The sequence below is a fragment of the Aulonocara sp. 'chitande type north' Nkhata Bay genome, linkage group LG23, assembly GCF_057382095.1.
Source record: "Aulonocara sp. 'chitande type north' Nkhata Bay isolate Kocher_YH1m ecotype deep benthic linkage group LG23, A_spYH_male_GT1.1, whole genome shotgun sequence".
Taxonomy (NCBI): Eukaryota; Metazoa; Chordata; class Actinopteri; order Cichliformes; family Cichlidae; genus Aulonocara; species Aulonocara sp. 'chitande type north' Nkhata Bay.
Window position 1 is genome coordinate 44,901,241 of NC_141365.1, and position 18,643 is coordinate 44,919,883.

Below are 18,643 nucleotides of genomic sequence, written 5' to 3' on the forward strand. Positions count from 1 at the left end.
ATGATGAAGATCTGATGATAGCAGATAAAAACAGGCTGCAGAGACTTTGAGCCATACAGGGCACACAGTGTGTGTACAGAACAGCTGAAATCATTATGGAGGCCTCACTGGGACATGGAAGCATCACAGTACAGCTTCAGTGAAGCATTAAAGTCTCTGATATGAGATGAGAAATGAAGCAGCCAGAGCTTTTTCATGAGTGGAAATCCACTGTGACTGTGAGCTGCTGCTACAGCCTCCAGATTAGCCAGCAGCTCATCCTGCTCAACATTTCCTCACCAACTTTAATGGAAGTGTGATGTTTTCAGCTGGAGTGATGGTCAGGGTGGCCTCCCTCTCCTCTTCTTACGGACACATGAACAATAACCACATGATTGTCCCCGCCACTAACACATGACCCTACGCTGTGTCACTGCATCATTTCATGTTTGGCACTGATCACCACCTGCACTCATGTATATATCTTTCTACGTAGCACTCATAATTCTTATTCTCATGTATATATCTCATGTATATCTCATGCACATATCTTTCTTTCTACATAGCACTTTAATTCTTATTGTCTGCACTGAAGCACCGCAGCAATTTCCTAATGTTGTAAACCTCAACATCTGGCAATAAACCCATTCTGATTCTGATTCTGATTCTGATTCTGATTCTTCTCCTCTTCCTCTTTCATTTGTAAAGCCACTTCTGCTGCTTTCATTCATTTGGAAGTCCTGTAGCTGAGTTTGGGAGAGACTAACAGCCTCGGCAGCAGAGGGGAGAAAGGCTATAACACCACCACTTTACTCTGTTCTACCTGTCACATCATTTTATCAGGAAACAAATGTGCTCATGTTTTTACTATGTTTGTCTTGAAGATGTAAGAAGATCACATGGTGCTTTTTATTATTGTGTTGGTTTGTTTCCTGTCTCTTGGATGGAGCCCAGCTGTGCGTGGCCCCTGGGCCTGTGGTCAGAGTGTGTGCTGGATAATCCGGCCCAGGATGAGGCCAAACTGACATGGGATGAAATGTCTGTCACATAATTGAGCTTAGTGTAGTTTCATTTCTGCACAATTTAAAAACAACCAAAACTTTGTTCTGTCTTTTCTATGTTATACTGTAGACTTTCTTTGATACTGTGTCCAAAAGGAGCAGCTTTTACTTTGAAGGGGAGGCGTCTCTGTTTCCTCTTCAGGTTGGATGATGGAAGCTAATGAGTGTGTGATGTTCGTTCAGTGTTGCACTTTGTAGACGCTCCCTGAGCACTGGTCTCACAGCCAGCTGCACATAGAGACCAGTGTTGTTAGTCCAGGTCAGAAGATGACTTGTTGGAATGAAAATGAGCTTGTAGTTTGTCTGCTTTAATAATGTGACTGGAAAAAGGTGTTGGACTTCAAATATGTCCATTTCTGTCACACTTCACCTTTAAAAGTGAAGCCATGTGGTTCCTGGAAGGAAAAACACAACTTTTTCAAGTCTTTGTCCTGTTTTTATGAGAAATGTACGACTTTAATGTGAAACATTCAGAGTTTTTTCTCTTGTTGTGTTTGTTTGAAGCTGCTTCCTGTTGGCTTCAGCTGTTTGGAGTTTCTATTTTCTAAACTTCTACATTCTGAACCTTCTTCAGCTCTGAACAGATGATGAAACACTGAATGATTTCAAGCACTTTGTCTAATAAACTTACATCTTTCATTCTTTATACAGATTGATGAACTGTGGTTTGTCAAAGATCAGCTGTGATTATCTGGCAGCAGCACTGAAGTCCAACCCCTCCCATCTGAGACAGCTGGACCTGAGCTTCAACAACAAGCTGCAGGATCCAGGAGTGAAGCATCTGTGTGGTTTCCTGGAGAGTCCAGGATGTAAACTTGAAACTCTGAGGTCAGTCAGCATGTTTTAGTTGTGCTGAGATGAATATGATGTGAAAGTTGTGCTGACACTAAACTGCAGACATCAGGCTGATATTATACTGATCCACACTGAGGATCTTCATGGTAAAGTCCGTTTTCTTCTTCTCTGGTTTAGTCCATTGACTGCAGCAGAACAATGTTCACATTTCAAACAGTGATACTCAACGTATGGCCCGCGGCCCACACGCGGCCTGCCCACCTTTCCTGATTCAGAGAGAGGGGACCCTGATTAACTGTGTAGCTTCTTCCTCACAGTTCTAAGTATCAGACACAACAATGAATAATCCACAGCTGACTGTCTTTAGCAGGTCAAAGGTCACGGCACACAGCAGACAGTCAGAAATATTCTAACTCTGATCATTTATCAGTTGTGACACTGTGAGACTTGATCAGAGGTGTGATCATCACAGCAGAGGCCTTTGTGTCAAAGTCACTGAGGATCAAACAGAAACACATGAAGCAGATTTTCCTCTTCTGGCTTTTTATAGCAGATAACCTTCAAAATATTCTGCAGTCGATCAAAAACTGAAGCAAACCATGAAGCAACATGTGAACATGAGCTGATGCTGCTGAAGTGAAGCAAAGTTACAGAGGTTTGATTACAGACACAGCTGAGAGTTTGTAATCTGTCATCATTTTAAAAAGTTTCCATGGAACAGCAGAAATGAGGCTTTACTGTCAGAGGCCGACAGCACTGAACACAACAGCAGACTGGTGGCTAATAAACAGTGAATGATGCAGAAACAGATGTTTGAAGCTGTTCTTGGAGTACACTGAGAGAGAGAGAGCTGTGCAGGCAGGAACAGCCAAAGTCAGAGAGAATTCATGAGCATATTGATCAAACGTGAAGCAGAGTTTGGATCTTCTTTTGCTGCTGCTTCACTCAGTTTTGGTTGGAGACAGATGAAACCTGCAGCTTCAGGATCTGTGAGCTGTCCACTTTCAGCCCCGACGGCGTGTCCGTGTACGTGCCGTGGAGTGAACGATCCACGCTCTGTGTTTCCATCTTTGTGTGTTTAGCTGCTCTCATTTACTGTTTTAGCTGTTTGCTGCTTGTTGAAATAGTTTGTGAGCTTTAACCTGAGATTCTGGCAAAATACATTTATATTAAACATCGATTCAGGATTGAATGAATCAACATCGTTTTATTCAAATTAAAACCATTTAAATGGGAACATGAATTTTTTACAGCCGCCTCTAATGCTGGGTAATGTCAGCTGGTCCATGTGCAGCTGGCTGTGAGGCTCAGGGAGCGTCTACAAAGTGCAACACTGAAAGAACATCATCCATAAATATTGAGTAAGAACTGGACTCTCATACAGCGAGACTCAAATGCCTTTAAACATCAGCTTATCCTGCTGATCCAAGTCCAACACTGAGTTTGTAAAAACATGTTTGTCAATCATTTTGTTTGGTTTCTGAGGAAAAAGATTCAATAAGTTGCTGCTAATACACAACATTTCATCATATTTCCTCATAAGCCTCTTTTGTCTGACCATTTGATCCCATTTGAATTTGCAATAAAGGATCCACAGAGTTTGGTGACAATGATGACAGTAGATGTTTGTGTGAAAGTGCTGGAAGCAAATGAGTGTGTGATGTTCGTTCAGTGTTGCACTTTGTAGACGCTCCCTGAGCACTGGTCTCACAGCCAGCTGCACATAGAGACCAGTGTTGTTAGTCCAGGTCAGAAGATGACTTGTTGGAATGAAAATGAGCTTGTAGTTTGTCTGCTTTAATAATGTGACTGGAAAAAGGTGTTGGACTTCAAATATGTCCATTTCTGTCACACTTCACCTTTAAAAGTGAAGCCATGTGGTTCCTGGAAGGAAAAACACGACTTTTTCAAGTCTTTGTCCTGTTTTTATGAGAAATGTACGACTTTAATGTGAAACATTCAGAGTTTTTTCTCTTGTTGTGTTTGTTTGAAGCTGCTTCCTGTTGGCTTCAGCTGTTTGGAGTTTCCATTTTCTAAACTTCTACATTCTGAACCTTCTTCAGCTCTGAACAGATGATGAAACACTGAATGATTTCAAGCACTTTGTCTAATAAACTTACATCTTTCATTCTTTATACAGATTGAAGAGCTGTTATTTGTCAGATATTGGCCTTGATTATCTGGCAGCAGCACTGAAGTCCAACCCCTCGTATCCCACAGAGGTGGACCTGAGTGGAACCTACAGCAACCTGAAGGGTTCAGGAGTGAAGCATCTGTGTGGTTTTCGGGAGAATCCACGATGTCGATTTGAAACTCTGAGGTCAGTCAGCATGTTTTAGTTGTGCTGAGATGAATATGATGTGAAAGTTGTGCTGACACTAAACTGCAGACATCAGGCTGATATTATACTGATCCACACTGAGGATCTTCATGGTAAAGTCTGTTTTCTTCTTCTCTGGTTTAGTCCATTGACTGCAGCAGAACAATGTTCACATTTCAAACCTTCAAAGAAGAAGAAAAATCCTCCACTGGAAAATTCACTGTGAAACTCTCAAACTCTTCATTGCACCTTAAAGTCTGTGTGACACTGAAATCCAAAGCAAAATGTGCGTTTGCTTTACAGACAGCAGTCCAACACAAACATACACACATCATCCAAAACACAGTCCAACATCCAAATCTCCTCCACTGCCAGCATGAATGATGGGAAAGAGAAGGAGGAACACTCTGACATTCAGGGTTAGAATGAGTTTCATCAAGCAGACTGTGAAGATCAAAGCTGCATTAGAAAGCTTACATGAATGAATGAGTGGACAGAAGTGGACAGAGATCATCTGAAGCACTTCAAAGGCTTTAAATCAGCACATTTCTCTTTATTCTTTATCAACTCTGTTAGTTTCTCTCAGTTTTCTGTGGAATGAAGCTAACAGCAGGCTAATAAGATGCTGACCAATAGGTTTCTATTAAAGGTTGTAATTTGTATATGAAAAAGTGCTTTGGCTCAGCAGGGATCAGCTTACAGGTAGAATACAGCTGCTGGATGGGATTAGCATGTCATAGCTATCTACCAAACTGCTAACTGGGGGATTTCAGGCCATCTATGGATCATTTTTGCTAACTGTTTATTCAGCTTAGGCTCACAGGGCTGCAGCCTGTGCCCTAGCTGTCATAGGGCAAGAGGCGTGGTCCACCTGCACAGGTGAGCAGTCCATCACAGGGCCAACAGAGAGCGACAGAGAAGCACTCCCTCACATCCACACCTACAGCCAATGTAGAAGCACCAATGAACCTAAGCAGCATTTCATTGGACTGTGGGAGAACATCCAACCTCCACAGAAAGGCCCAGCTGACCAACAAGCTTCAACCTACAACCTTCTTGCTCTAAGGCACTAGTGCTAACCACTTTTGCCCATTTCAGCCCAAATCCTGCATCTTCCTGTTTCTGACTCCAGGCCAGCTCCACTAACACTTTCTCATCAGACACTGCCACCTAGTGGAGGAAGTCTTAGTTCCATTTGAAGCTTCAGATTACAGTTAGTTCCTTTACAAAGAGGTGGAGGTGGTGGGGCCACAGCACCATCATCACTGAGTGCCATAGGACACTTAACCTTTGTTTCCATATGCTGGGAACTTCCTGTTGTTCCAAGGAGGACTGGAAAATGTGTGAAAATCTCCCAGTCAGTTCCTCACAGCACACTTCAATCATTTCCCTCCCACAGCATCAGGACCAGGGCTTTTTCTCTCTTTGGTCCCACTAAGAGATTTCCACACAAACACCTCATCAGTGGGACTCTCAGAGCTACCAGCCCTTTGCTACAATCACAAAGCTCTTCATTGAAATCAATGATATCAAAGCTGGAATCAAATGAGTCCAAGTCTTCTGCTGATTCAGCATCACATTCACCTTTTTAATTTAGCTTTTACTTGGCGTTTATTTATTTTATGCTTATTTATTCTATCCTGTTATTCTATTATTAATTTAGGATTTAGAATTTTAGGATTTGATTTTATTCTTATTCATTTTTTAATCTTCTTACTCCATTTATATTTATATTTATATTGTAGCCTGTTCTTATTTATTTTATCATTTTACCCTGTGTATATCGTATTGCGTCATATCTCCAGTGTTTCCTCGGAGGGCGCTCTCTGCACCGGGGCTGTGATTGACCGTGGCTGCTGGGTCTCTGGGTGTCCTCTCAGCCTGGCTGGGGGGCTCCTTTGCCTCCCTCCTGCTGTGTGCCCAGCCTGGAGGCTGCGGTCTGTGACCGGCTCCCGGTGCAGACGGCTCCCTGTTATAGTGTTTCCTCACTTGGCTCATGCGAGCCCAGCCCAATTTTTACTCTTTAAGTGTGCGCGTGTGTGTATGTGTGTGTGTGTGTGTGTATGTGTGTGGGGGGATATATGTGTATTGACTTCATTCCTTTCCAAGCCAGCCTTGAGTGTCCTTTATTCAGCTCATCCTCTGCTTTACTTTTACACCTGATTTTAGCTGCTTTATCTCTCTTTCAACAGGTTTCTGTGCCTCAATCTTTTTCTTCTCTCCCTCATAACAAGACAGCTTCTTCTGCCTGAGAACATGTTGGAGTGATTTACTAATCCAGGGCTGCTTATTGGGGAAAATACTTCCTGTTTCCAAAGTAATCCCCATTTTTCCCAGAAAGAAATGTCAGTAGAAATCGATGATCTAAGTGAGAACATGAGCCTTTCAAAAGTCCCAGTGGGTGCAGTCAAAGCAGTCCCTCAGTCCCAGTATAGAGTCTTTGGTCCAGACTGGAACAGCTGTGTGCCCAGTTTGAGCTCTCTTCAGTGCTGTGACCTGACAGACCCAGAGGGGCCATCACATCACATTTAGAAGCTCCCCTGATGGAGCCACAACACATGTCCAATACTTAGTCTGTCTTGTTGGACCAACTGGAAGAAATGATTCAAGGACTTAGTCACAGAACAGAGATTCAAATCTCCAAAATCCAACTGGCTGCATCAGGACATATAGTCTGAAACTCTGCACAGTTTCCTGTTTGAAGCTGCTTCCTGTTGGCTTCAGCTGTTTGGAGTTTCCATTTTCTAAACTTCTACATTCTGAACCTTCTTCAGCTCTGAACAGATGATGAAACACTGAATGATTTCAAGCACTTTGTCTAATAAACTTACATCTTTCATTCTTTATACAGATTGATGGACTGTGGTTTGTCAGAGATCAGCTGTGATTATCTGGCAGCAGCACTGAAGTCCAACCCCTCCCATCTGAGAGAGCTGGAGCTGTACTTCAACAACCTGAAGGATCCAGATGTGAAGCAGCTGTCTGATCTTAAGAAGAGTCCAGACTACAGACTGGAGACTCTGTGGTCAGTAGAGTGATGGAGTGAGTGGGTGGTGCTGTCAGCAGTATTGTACTAAACACAGTCAGTATGAAACAAAGATCCAGTGTTTCCTGTAAAGCTGCAGCTTCTCAGTGAAGCTGTGAGAGGAGAACGGTGACAGGCTTCAGGATTGGACACAAACACTTCCTGTTTCTCACCTTTATGGTCACCATAGTAACGGCTGACACGCTCTGATCAAACACTGTCAACAGCCAATCAGCTCTCTGAACAAAGCAGCACGCAGACCAATGACTGCATTGATTTCCAAGTTTAAAGCAGTGAAGAACACAGTCTGTAGGTGAGGAAGAATTTAGTGAGAGCAGATGTTTGGATGGAATTCCTCCAGTTAACAGCTGGAACCGTCCATCTGGATTGTTGGGCTTGTTGTTGGGGTTCCTACAGAGCTCAGAGTGGACACACCAAGGTTCTTCTAATGAATGAAAGTCCAAACTCAAACTAGGAGGGAAAAACATTTTCAGCAACTTCAATAAAAATCCAAAGATTAGAAAAAGTGAAGCAACAATGAGTCCTAGTACAGTCCCAGCACTGACGTCCCTGCTGCTCTTTATACTGGATGTGCTGCATCACTGACTGACAGCTGATGAAGAGTCTCTGGAAACACTCGTTTATCTCCTCTGCTCTTCCTCCTTCTCTCTGCAGGTGGAGCTGATGATGGTAAACAGGACGGTGTGTGTGCTGAGAGAGGAGCAGCTGTGTCCTGATGATCCAGAGAGGTTGAAGCAGCAGCAGCTTGTGTGTAGAGACGCTCTGACTGGGCCATGTTACTGGGAGGTGGAGAGGAGAGCTTCATCCAGCAGTGACTGACAGAGGAATGAAGTGCAGATGACTGTCAGTGCTGCAGAGTGAACTGCTCTGAGAACAGCTCCACTGTCAGACACAATGTAGAGTCCAGCATCACCCCTGTGTGTCCCTCTGGATCTGACAGAGGATCATCAGTGTATCTGGACTGCTCTGCTGCTGCTCTGTCCTTCTACAGTCTCTGCACAGTCTCTGTCTCACTCTGGAAAGATTTTACAACTTGTTGTAATTACAGAACGTTAATATAATATTCAAACATGTGATCTTCTCTTTATTTCTGAATCTTTACCAAATAAAGAAAAACCAAACTAACAAACAGAAGCTGTCGTGTCCTTTTTCACCACATCTGTGAATCTTTTCTGTGTTTTTCCTCTTTTCCTCCTTCCTGCAGCTCCATCTTCATCATTCTGTGTCCAGTATATGTGAACACGTCCAAAGCATCTGAGCCTCATGTTACCCGTTTGTGTGAGTTACGCCTGTCGTTGTGTTGTGGTGTATAAATAAGGGGCAGGAGACAGCGCTGGATCTCTGAGTTCTTTACTCTCAATTTCTGCAACATCTGCAATATCTAGAAATGCAAACCTGTGAGCTGTGTGTGTTGTGCGTCTGCTCGGCCACCTCTCCTCCGGCCGTGCTGGAAGCAGCTGTGCGTTTGACAGTTTTATCGACTCGACAATAATCGAACAAATTAAATGTTCAAAAATATCAACTTAAGCACTTCAAAGTCAACAAAAAGCTTAAAACAATGAAATAATATTTCACTGACAAAACAACAGCTCATAAGAACGATACACAAAATAATACAGAAACAAACAAATAAAAGTTATTAACCAGGATCCATGTTTTTGTCACAAACACTGAATCAGCTGATTCACTCTTTATGTTTCTGAGTTTGTTTTGTGATTATAGTTCTGGTTTCTGTTTCTGTGTCTTCACTGTGTCCCACGTCTCCTTACTTTGGACTCTGTGTTATATTTCCTGTTTTACTTTGACAGTCCTGTGTTACTGTTTCCTGTCTCGTGTGTGTAATTGGTCCCAGCTGTGTTTCCCTCCTGTCTCCCGTTCCCTGATTACTAAACTGCGTCCACGCCGCCGGCGCTCCTCTCCACAGCTGGATTCCAGGATTTCAGAGCATCCAGCTGTGGTGAGTGATGGAGACACTTTCTCTGCTCCCTCAGTAATCAGGACAGTTTATTGAACATCAGAGGACATAAAGGACTGTTTTTCACCTGCCCGTTCTGAACCTGGACATTAAAGACTGCTGGCTTCAAGGACATTAATCCCAGTGTCAGCCAGCCAATAACAGCCTGTGTTTTTCCAGCTCTTTAGGAGTCAGAAATGAGAAAGACACAGACTGCTAACCGCTCCCTGCAGGAAATAAGCTCCGCCTCTTCCTTTCCTGTATATGAGTGATTCTGACATGAGACACAATGAGTTTCCTGTTTATTGTGACTTAAAGCGAGCAGCAAAGACACTAAACTGTGTGTTTCCAGCTGAAGCTGCTTTTTGTGTTGCTCCCACAATCCTGTCTGAAACAGTCAGTGAGGAAAACTCAATGTGACTTCAGAGTGACAGAGGTAAGCGACTCATGTTGTAACTGACGTCAGACGCCGGAGATTTTGGAGGAAAATTAAAGCAAACGGTAGTTTAGAATTGAACAAATTCCTTTAAGCTTCAGTATTACCAAATACACTTATCAATAGTCTTCTAACTAACAATATTTGTCTAAATCATCTCCAACACCCTGGAGAACAACGGGGAGAGTTTAGAGGCTCTCCAAGATTACATTGATCAGTGCTTCCAGGATCTTGTGATGAAGAAGGCTCAGAGTGCAAAAACTTCATCAAAACCCACCTGAAGCTGCTGGAGGACACGGTGAAGAACATCGCCTTTGATAGAGTGCATCGCATCGGCCCCATGCGGGCTGCGACCGGGAGACCACGTCCTACTGTGGCCAAGTTCGGCCACTTCAAACAAAAGGAACAGGTGAAAAGTCTCCGTGTCCATCGGTGTTTCTCCACGTCTCTCTGCCTTCTTCGTGTCATCTCTGTGTTTCCCTGCTGCCCTCATGTTTTCTGCTTTGTCTGTTAGTTCTTCCCAGTTTAGGTTGATGTTCGCTTCTTCCCTCACCTTTGTTATTTTCACTGTAAATAAATCTCCACTCGCATCTCCACCGCCGTCTGCATCTTGGTCCTCATTCACTCCACCACACGACTGCTGCCCCAGCCGTGACAACTTTTGATGTTTCCTCTACATTTACCTTTAAAAATTATTTACTTTGTCTTGTTTGGTATCATTTGGTATCAGATGGCCGACTTCTAAATGGCCACCATGGTCACCACCCAACTTGAGGAGTTTGCCCCCTCACATATACTAATGTGCCACAAACAGGACTTTAACATCACCAACCATTCCTATGTTATTACAGTGTATCCATATAACTGGCCCACCCTGTACAGTTATGCTTTCATGTTGACATACTGTATTAACACAATTCAGGAGCGATTCTAGGATCAGAGCTTTGGGGGGCTGAGCACCCAGAGAGCTGCCCAGCCAGCCAAGATACACTTTACTCGTCACAATGAGACTTCTTCCCCGTCTCTGTCGGTCCCTGCATCCTCCCTGTCCTCATGTTGTCTTCGCCTCCTTTATCAGTCATCATAATTTTACCATCTCTGTGCAAGTCTGCAAATTTCTTTATTAAATCAAAAGATTATTAAATCCATCAAGTCTCTCTGTGCCTGGGTCCTCGTCACAAAACATGCCATCACTGTTTTGTACTTTTTAACAATTTAATCCCACATTTGTGAAAGAAAAGCAAAACACTTTTTTGAAAAGTCTGTAACAAAACCATCAATTCTGATCAAGGTTATTTAAATGCTGCCAAAGAAGAATGGATTGGAATAAAAAAAATACATATCCTAACCTTAATTACTGGAGGAGAATAATGAATGATGCTCACAGTGAGTAAGAAGTAAACTGAGTGCATATTTTGGACAGAGATTCACTTTTAATGTGTTTGTATAATATAATACAGATGCATAAAAACACTCCTGAAACAGAATAAATTATTACAAATAAATTATTACAAAATATTAAAAAATATTATGGATACTTTTGTTGTTAAAATGTTACCTCTCAACCAAGTTCTGCCTTTTATATTTTTAGTAGTGTGTCACACAAACAGGAAATATTGTCAAAAAAAAGTAAGTAAGTGCTGAAGCACCCCAAAAATGAACCAAAGCACCCCAAAAATGAACCAAAGCACCCCAAAAATGGGCTAAAATCGCCCCTGTTAACAAATAATAGCCCAACAGTCACTTTTATGCTTACTGTAGCTGTTAGCTAAAAACACTAATTTAGCCTAGTTTTCCCTGAATTCAGCTTTGACGAACATGATCGACTGTTTCCAGTAGAATTCCTCGTTGTCATCTTGTTCCCTCTCAGAGCCCCGTATGCTTGCAGAGACCCCTACAGCAGGGAAATGTGCCAAAGAACGTCCAAAACATTGCATTTTAGGTTTATTTTTGCCTTACACACAATCCCAACTCTTTAGCTAACTTAACAACTTTGGCTAAAGTCTATAGTTAGTCTTACTCGTTTGTACAACATTTCTGGATCGCCACTGTTTGAAATGATATGACATATGACTCTCACTGAAACAGCAAACTTTGTAGAAAACACAACACTTCTGATTCTCTATCTAGCTGTTTGGTCACAGCTGTAGATTACATTATAAGTGGTTGTTCACTCTTGTCAATAATTACATTTGTGCAGTTACATGTAAACAAAGTCCAATATTGTATCTAAATGATTGTGTTATGGTGGGACAGTTTCCAAATTTGTTGTATTATTGTACTAGGTATGACTGTGCAAGAGTTATCTTATCTTCCTTGCTTGCACCACACTCTTTGCAGAAATGGTGCACAGCAGCACTGCATCATGTTATTGTGTTGTATAATATACCAGAACTAATACAAAGCAATATCCATGTACACTATAGGTCCATGCCAATGTGCCCAAATGGGACCTCCATAAATGGTAAGGGGCGCAAAGGCACTTTAAGACCAGTGGGCACACCGTCGGTGCACATCCGCTCGGATGCTTTTTTCTATTCATTTATTTCCCTGTTTATTTATCGATGCACAAAAGCAATTATCTCAGAGACACCATCCTCTTAACAGAGACTCAAATCAGGAACCTGCAGATTATTAGTCAGCAGCTTTAACTTCCTGTCTTTGTCTCACTAAACCTTCCACGTGGAAACTTGAGCTGCCCACTCAAGCACAGTAGGCTTTAACTGGCTCTGCTCAAGTCACTTCAGTATCTGAGAAACTGTCTCGATGCATGCCAAAGAACACTTTGACAATACGCTTGTGTTGAGTCAAATCCACCACAAGCATATTCTATGGCAGTTTAATTCCACTCCACATAAAAATAGTCACGTATTATTTCCCCCCACCACACTTCCTGCCAGTAGCTGGTGCCCCCACCCACAGTGCATTAGTGGTTCTCTGTGTTTAGTGGCTCACTCTGGGCGGCTGCTCGGTGGGGCCCGGCCCCCTGGCTCTGTTGGGCCTGTGCTGCGGGTGGGGTGCCCTCAGGTCTCGGCCCTCTGGGCCCATTTACTGCTCAGTAACATTTAATATCTATTATTTACTACTACTTACTAGCCTACTTACTGCATATTATTGGTTGTTGCTGTGGGTTCCCCACTGTGTTGGTTTTTCCTTGTGTTTTTCAGCAGATGATGAAATAGATTTTCAGTATTTTTTCTCTCTTCCTCTCCATCTATTTCTCTTCTTCTCTATTTTTCCCTCTTCTTCTGTTAACTTTCTCCCCAGCTTATCTTTTTTCTTCTTTCCTGACCCCCGTTCTGATTCTAATGACTCAAAATAAAGTAAAATCATCATCAAATATGACTATCAAGTGGACCAGTATAGCAAAAACCATAATGGTGGCAGAGGCCACAGAGCCAAGTGGCAGGATTTTCAACGTTCAAACCAGATAAAAAACAGAAATTAAATGGTGTTAAAAGCCATGAATTCAGGCAATTCATTCACAACATCATTACAAGTTTTACTGGACGTTAATATTTTTCTCTTTTTTCAGTGCAAAACAAAATAACAGTACACATGATGCTGGCAAGTTAAAATGTCAGTGTCTTTTATAGATAGCATGTCTAGCATCATAGTTTTATAGATCACGTAGTCAGGGTAAAAACTCCATCTCTGATTATTATTGTACATGACTGTGACATGCAGCGGCCTCAGCATCATGATGAAGGCGACCGGAGGAGATAGTTTGGTAGACATCGATGTTTTGCCGATGAAGGCTCATGTAGCGGTCCTCTTTGTCCTAAACAACAATTTACACTGTCATTTACATTTAATTAAAGTGCAGCTTAAAACACAGACATAATGCACTGCAGCCTCGGCACAATTAAGTGTAAAACAGAACTATGGAAAACTCACAAACATCTGGCGAGTTTCAGATCCTGTTAAGTTAGTTAGACCTGATCTGTTTTCTCTGTTAGGATAAAAACATCAGAGGTCATGGGGTGAAAAATACCTCAAAAACAAGACTAGCTATGTCTACAACTAATGTGTGGTGTTTGAAAAGAACCTATGAGATACTTTGAACACCACAGTGGCTGCTGTATGCAGTAATGTGCTCAAGTGATTTCAAAGGGTCATTTCATGAGTTTAAGTGCGTCAGTAAAAGTTTTCACCTGCGAGGATTTCTCCTCAGGCTGTAACCACAGGTTATCACAGCCACACTGATGAGTGAAGCAGCAGCAGAAATGATGGGAACTGTAGCCATGAACTTCATGCCAGAAGAATCTCCATCGTCTGTTGAATGTTGCCACACACACACAAAAAAACTTCATTTTGAAAACATGAAAAGTCACGAAATTTGCATTAACCTGTTATATTAAAGTGGAAAACATGTTTATCTTTTCATTACATTAGAGTTACAATTGCATCATTCAAACATTTCACTGATGAAATAACACCAAAGTTGTGATTGGAGCAGTTTTATAATGAAATTTTAAACAAATTAGCCAGAAGAAGAGCTTAAAAACATTCCAGATGTTCATCTCCTGACTGAAACCTTTCATTAATCCGCTGCAGGCGGGAATGACGACCTCAAACCATGTATGACAGAAAAGAAAGTGTTAACGCAGTTCCAAACATCCACCTTGAATCTGCGGTGTGGGTATAAATAGAAAATGTTTTTACCTCTCACAGTCACACTGAGATGGAGAACATACAATCCACCACGAAATCCACACTCACAGGTGTAGTTCCCACTGTCTTCAGATGTTAAGTTGAGCAGGTGGAGAAACACAGTCTCATTTTCTTTGATCAGTGTGAACCTGGAGTCACAGCCATGAATAAAGCCTCGGTCGTAACGATAGAGCAGACGACGCTGTTCTCCTCGGCTCCTCTCTGTGCTGATCTCACACAGTATCATCACAGTAATATTCAGAGTTGTTTTGCTGCATATTTGAGTGGAATCGGGTTTCTTTCCAATTGTCTTCACAAGAGTCTCTATAAATTGTTCCAGTTAAAATGAAACAAAATCGGGATTATAGTTTCTATATATTTGTTGTTGTGGGAAAATCAATCACATATATTATTTCACTAACCTAACTAAAGCTTTCTTCTTAAACACCTGGCTTTACAGCTTTTCTTTTTTAATTATATATATTTACCTTCACTGCTAAAAACCACAAGCAGAAGCAGGAGAAAGCAGAGTTTCCGTGCAGTCATGCTGGTGAGGAAGTAACTGTGGCTGACAGTGTGAGGTAGACTATAGTGAAAGCAGGAAGACTTGCACCCTCCTTATTTCACCTCTTGTGTCTACACTGAAACTTTTACTATGTCTAAAATAGAAGTGCATAAAAGTGGAAGGACAGTAGAAGGTAAACCACCAACATTGTTTAAGCCAGACTGATCTCTCTGTTTATCTGGATGGACATTGTGTTCAAATTATGATGAGATGTTTGTTCAAAAACAAAACTAGTCTGATACAAAGAGTCATGTTTGCCACAGTTTATTGTGTTTGTATTGTATTAAATCTGAGAGCCTGAGTTGGAGTATTATGACTGAATGGTCTCCATTACTGGGAAACAACTATCCAGTGTGAAAAGATGGACGTTTATTATAATATATGAATATTATTATATTAGTATGTCACCTAAAGTTTTATATACTTTAAAATGTTTCATAGAGCTTTATTATCCACTCCCACAGTTCCTGCGCTTCTTGCTGAGCGTGTCTTGTTGTCGTGTTGATGGTTCACTGAGATGATAGTCTGGTAGGAATCACTCGATGGCTGCTGAAGGTTTGTATAGGGCTGATCTGGCTCATCGTCATCCTTTAGAAAAGTGAAATATTTTAGGTATTAATCAAGTTCAACCCGGTCTACCCACACACTCTATTGATCTTTAAATCTCTCCATCTGTTGCCTGGATTATTTAATGTTTCTGCTCATTTCTGTAAGAGCTTCTTCACAAAATAAAGGACACTGAAGTTGGCACTAATAGTATTATAACACTAATCTGTAATTATCTATGTAAGTAGTTAACATCCTAAAACATAAATGTACATGTTTTATGTTTACTGGCAAACTTTTAACTAGCTGCTGTAGATCGTAGCAATAAATTGCTCACCAAACCGTTGGGATTTTCAGGTACAGACACTCCAGATGTTCCTGACCTTAAGCAGCCACGTTGATAAGAAAGGATGTCAGCATTAGTGTAACACTATTCACATTCAAACAGAGAAAAATCAAGTAAGAACATCTACATTTATATTATCTTCTCTCTTAATAATGATAATTATTTTTGGAAGGATAAAAAGTGTTCATTCTAGACATGATGTTTAACATACACCGAATTCTCATTTATTGAAATGTGATGTTTCCTTTTACTTTCTCTACATCTATATCATCTTTGAATTACTACAGCAAAAATAGTCTCACCCATTACTTTTCCTCCAGTAGATAAATCCCACGATAACTCCAGTTATAAAGATGATCACAACACCGGGCAGATAAACGGAAAAAGATTTGTCTGCTGAAGTGTGGGCCTCGTTTGTGTCTAAATCATTGAAAAGATGCATTTGTCAGTAAAATCATTTACTTTCATTTCCTGGAAATCAAAACACAAATCAAACACAGTTTACGTCTACTGAAACTCTGAGTGAAGTAATGAAACCCCAGTTTTATAACCACAGAGCTTTAAATATTGTCACTGTGCTCTTTTCTTTTGTCTTCTTCTTCTTCTTTTGCATCTTTTCTGAATATTACTATGAACTGAAATTGGTCCAACTGCTTATATACATTCACTGGCCACTTTATGAGGTATACTTGTTCAGGGTGTAACACAAATATTTCAGTGTTCATTTCATTTGTCAATCACATGTCAGCTTCATCTTCCTGGTTAAATAAAGGTTAATAAAATAATAAAATGTCAGCAAATCAATGCTCAAACAGAGCAACATGGCACATGTTACTGGTCCCAGTGCTTCACAAACTGCTGATCTGCTGGGATTTTCCCACACAATCATCTCTGTTCACAGACAATGGTCTGAAAAATAGAAAATATCCAGTGAGCTGTGATTCTCTGGGTAAAAATGCTGTTTACACATCAAACCTTGAGGCAGAGCGGACCACACTGGATATCACTGCTGTCCTCTAACAACAGCAAGCTGAGGCTACAGTTTGCAAGTCTGGACAACAGAAGACTAAAAAAACGATGCCTTGCCCGATGAGTTGATTTCTAACAGTTCAGACTGCTGGTGGTGTAATGCTCTGTGAAGGATTTTCTTTGCAAACTTTGGACCCTGTAGTAACCACTGAGCATCATTTAAACACCACAGCCTGCCTGAAGGTTGTTGCTGACCACATTCATGTCTTTATGCCCAAAAAATACCCATCGTCTGATGGCTGCTTCCAGCAGGATACCACACCATGTCACGGCGCTCAAATCATGTACGGCCTGCGCAGTCACCAGATCTCAATCCAGCAGAGCACCTTTGGGATGTGGTGGAACAGAAAGTTTGCTTCAAGTAAGAGCAGCTGACGAATCTGCAGCAACTGTGTGATGATGTAATTTCAATATGTCTTGAGAATCTTTGAGGAATGTTTTTAGCGCCTTGTTGTGCCACAAAAAATGAAGACATGTTTGATGGCTGAAGGTGGTCCAACTCGGTTCAAAGATGTACCTGATAAATGAGTCAGTGAGAGTATTTAAACTGCTGTAAGTGAAAATAAGAAGAAAAGAAATGAACAAATTACAAGAATAAAAAACACATAAGCAGGTCAATACAATGCTGACACAGTGCTGAATAACTGTGTCAGATAAAGAAACCAAAATGCATTTACCTTCCACAGTGACACTGATATGGACAATATATGTCCCTTCAGTGTTTGTACACTCACAGGTGAAGTTCCCACTATCAGCTGGTGTTAAACTGGTCAGCTCCAGAAAGGCAGTCTGATTTTCTTTTGTTATTGAGAACCTGGGGTCACATTCCTGAGTAACGTTCTCTCCGTGTCGATACAGCAGATGACACTCTCCTCCTGTGTCCCTCTGTCTTTTGATCTTACAGATAATCAAAACAATAGTAGTCTGACTTTCCTTGTTGCAAATCCGAGTGACATCGTGTTCTCTCCTGACTGTCTTCACAACAGTCTCTGTAAACAGGGACAGCAAAATACGGTAAATACAAGTTTCAGCCTGTGTCAGAGAGGACTTTAGTTTCTATATTTTGTGAATGTTAAACCATCTTTTTAATCCCATAATAATGTGTTTAGTTTAAACTAAAAGCAAGGAGGTTATAAATTTAAAAATATTAATAATGCATAATGAAAATAGTTTCCTTGTATTACCTTCAGCATCATGGGACACAGCTAGTGGTAACAGCAAAATCAAGCAAAGTTTTGATACGTCCATGCTTGTTAACATGTCTGTGAGCCACCGACAGTGAAGAGGAAGATGTGCGGAAAGAAACAAGCTGAAGCTTTCCTGGCTAAGCAGACGTCAGACTGTTGCCCTTCACGGGGCAAGTGTGAAATGATGTAAAAAGGAAGTGTACTGACAGGACTTTCATATTAAAAGGCTGTAAAGTTGAAACACTGTGCGAGCTCCCACACAAAAAGAAAACAAGCTAATTTTTCTTTATCACAGAGGAATTATTACACTGCTAACTGTCATGTTCGCTGAAACTGAAGGATGGATAATATTGTAAAAGTAACAACAAAACTACCATTTATCATAACATTATAAGCATTTTAAACTAAAATAGCGTGTGTTATGGTTCAAAATATTGGGGATGGAGACAAGAGAAAAAACCACAATAACAACACTGGTCCGGTCGGGTTGAGTCAAACGATGATTTTAATGAACACACGCGTGGGAGATGGGCACTGATGCAGACAGCCTCAGATCTCAAAATGGTGGAGCATTGCTCAAACTCTTATAGCCTCTGGTGCCTCCACCTTATCATAAAAAGCCTAAACATTCACATGCTTTCTCTCACACAGCGCCTAAGCTACGACCTTGGCTCCCCGTCTATCTGCTCCTGCTGAGATGGGGCAGAAAACTCCAGTATATTCTGT

The 18,643-nt window shown here is 41.3% G+C and overlaps 2 protein-coding genes across 4 annotated transcripts in view; one reads left to right on the plus strand and one right to left on the minus strand.

Annotated features, from left to right (window-relative positions):
• The window catches only part of LOC147302735 (protein NLRC3-like), a 330,634-nt gene that overhangs the window by 276,293 nt on the left and 35,698 nt on the right, over positions 1 to 18,643 (plus strand). Inside the window, exons 9-10 of one of the 2 annotated variants that reach the window (XM_086284379.1) lie at positions 1,692 to 1,868; positions 7,007 to 7,132. The exons of the other annotated variant lie outside the window; for it this stretch is intronic. Coding sequence (XP_086140505.1) covers positions 1,692 to 1,868; positions 7,007 to 7,132 — 303 coding nt within the window. The remainder of the gene's footprint in view (positions 1 to 1,691; positions 1,869 to 7,006; positions 7,133 to 18,643) is intronic. 2 annotated transcript variants of the gene reach the window in all.
• LOC147302747 (uncharacterized) lies at positions 15,245 to 17,990 on the minus strand. 2 transcript variants are annotated; one of them, XM_086284524.1, is made up of 5 exons: positions 17,915 to 17,990; positions 17,408 to 17,719; positions 16,005 to 16,121; positions 15,693 to 15,751; positions 15,245 to 15,397 (listed from the first exon to the last, which is right to left on the minus strand). In XM_086284524.1, exons 1-5 carry the CDS (start codon positions 17,988 to 17,990, stop codon positions 15,245 to 15,247), a joined length of 717 nt encoding a protein of 238 aa, XP_086140650.1. The 2 variants fall into 2 exon arrangements, with proteins under 2 accessions (XP_086140650.1, XP_086140651.1); XM_086284525.1 differs by having other exon boundaries at positions 15,693 to 15,738; positions 16,004 to 16,121.

Bases quoted from the DNA above. Each gene is read 5' to 3' on its own strand.
- LOC147302747 (XM_086284524.1), bottom strand. From the start codon at position 17,990: ATGTTAACAAGCATGGACGTATCAAAACTTTGCTTGATTTTGCTGTTA. The intron at 15,752-16,004 runs GGTGAGACTATT...TTTCTTATCAAC, and splicing joins CTACTGGAGGAAAAGTAATG to GTGGCTGCTTAAGGTCAGGA. The intron at 15,398-15,692 runs GTGAGCAATTTA...ACTTTTCTAAAG, and splicing joins CTGAAAATCCCAACGGTTTG to GATGACGATGAGCCAGATCA.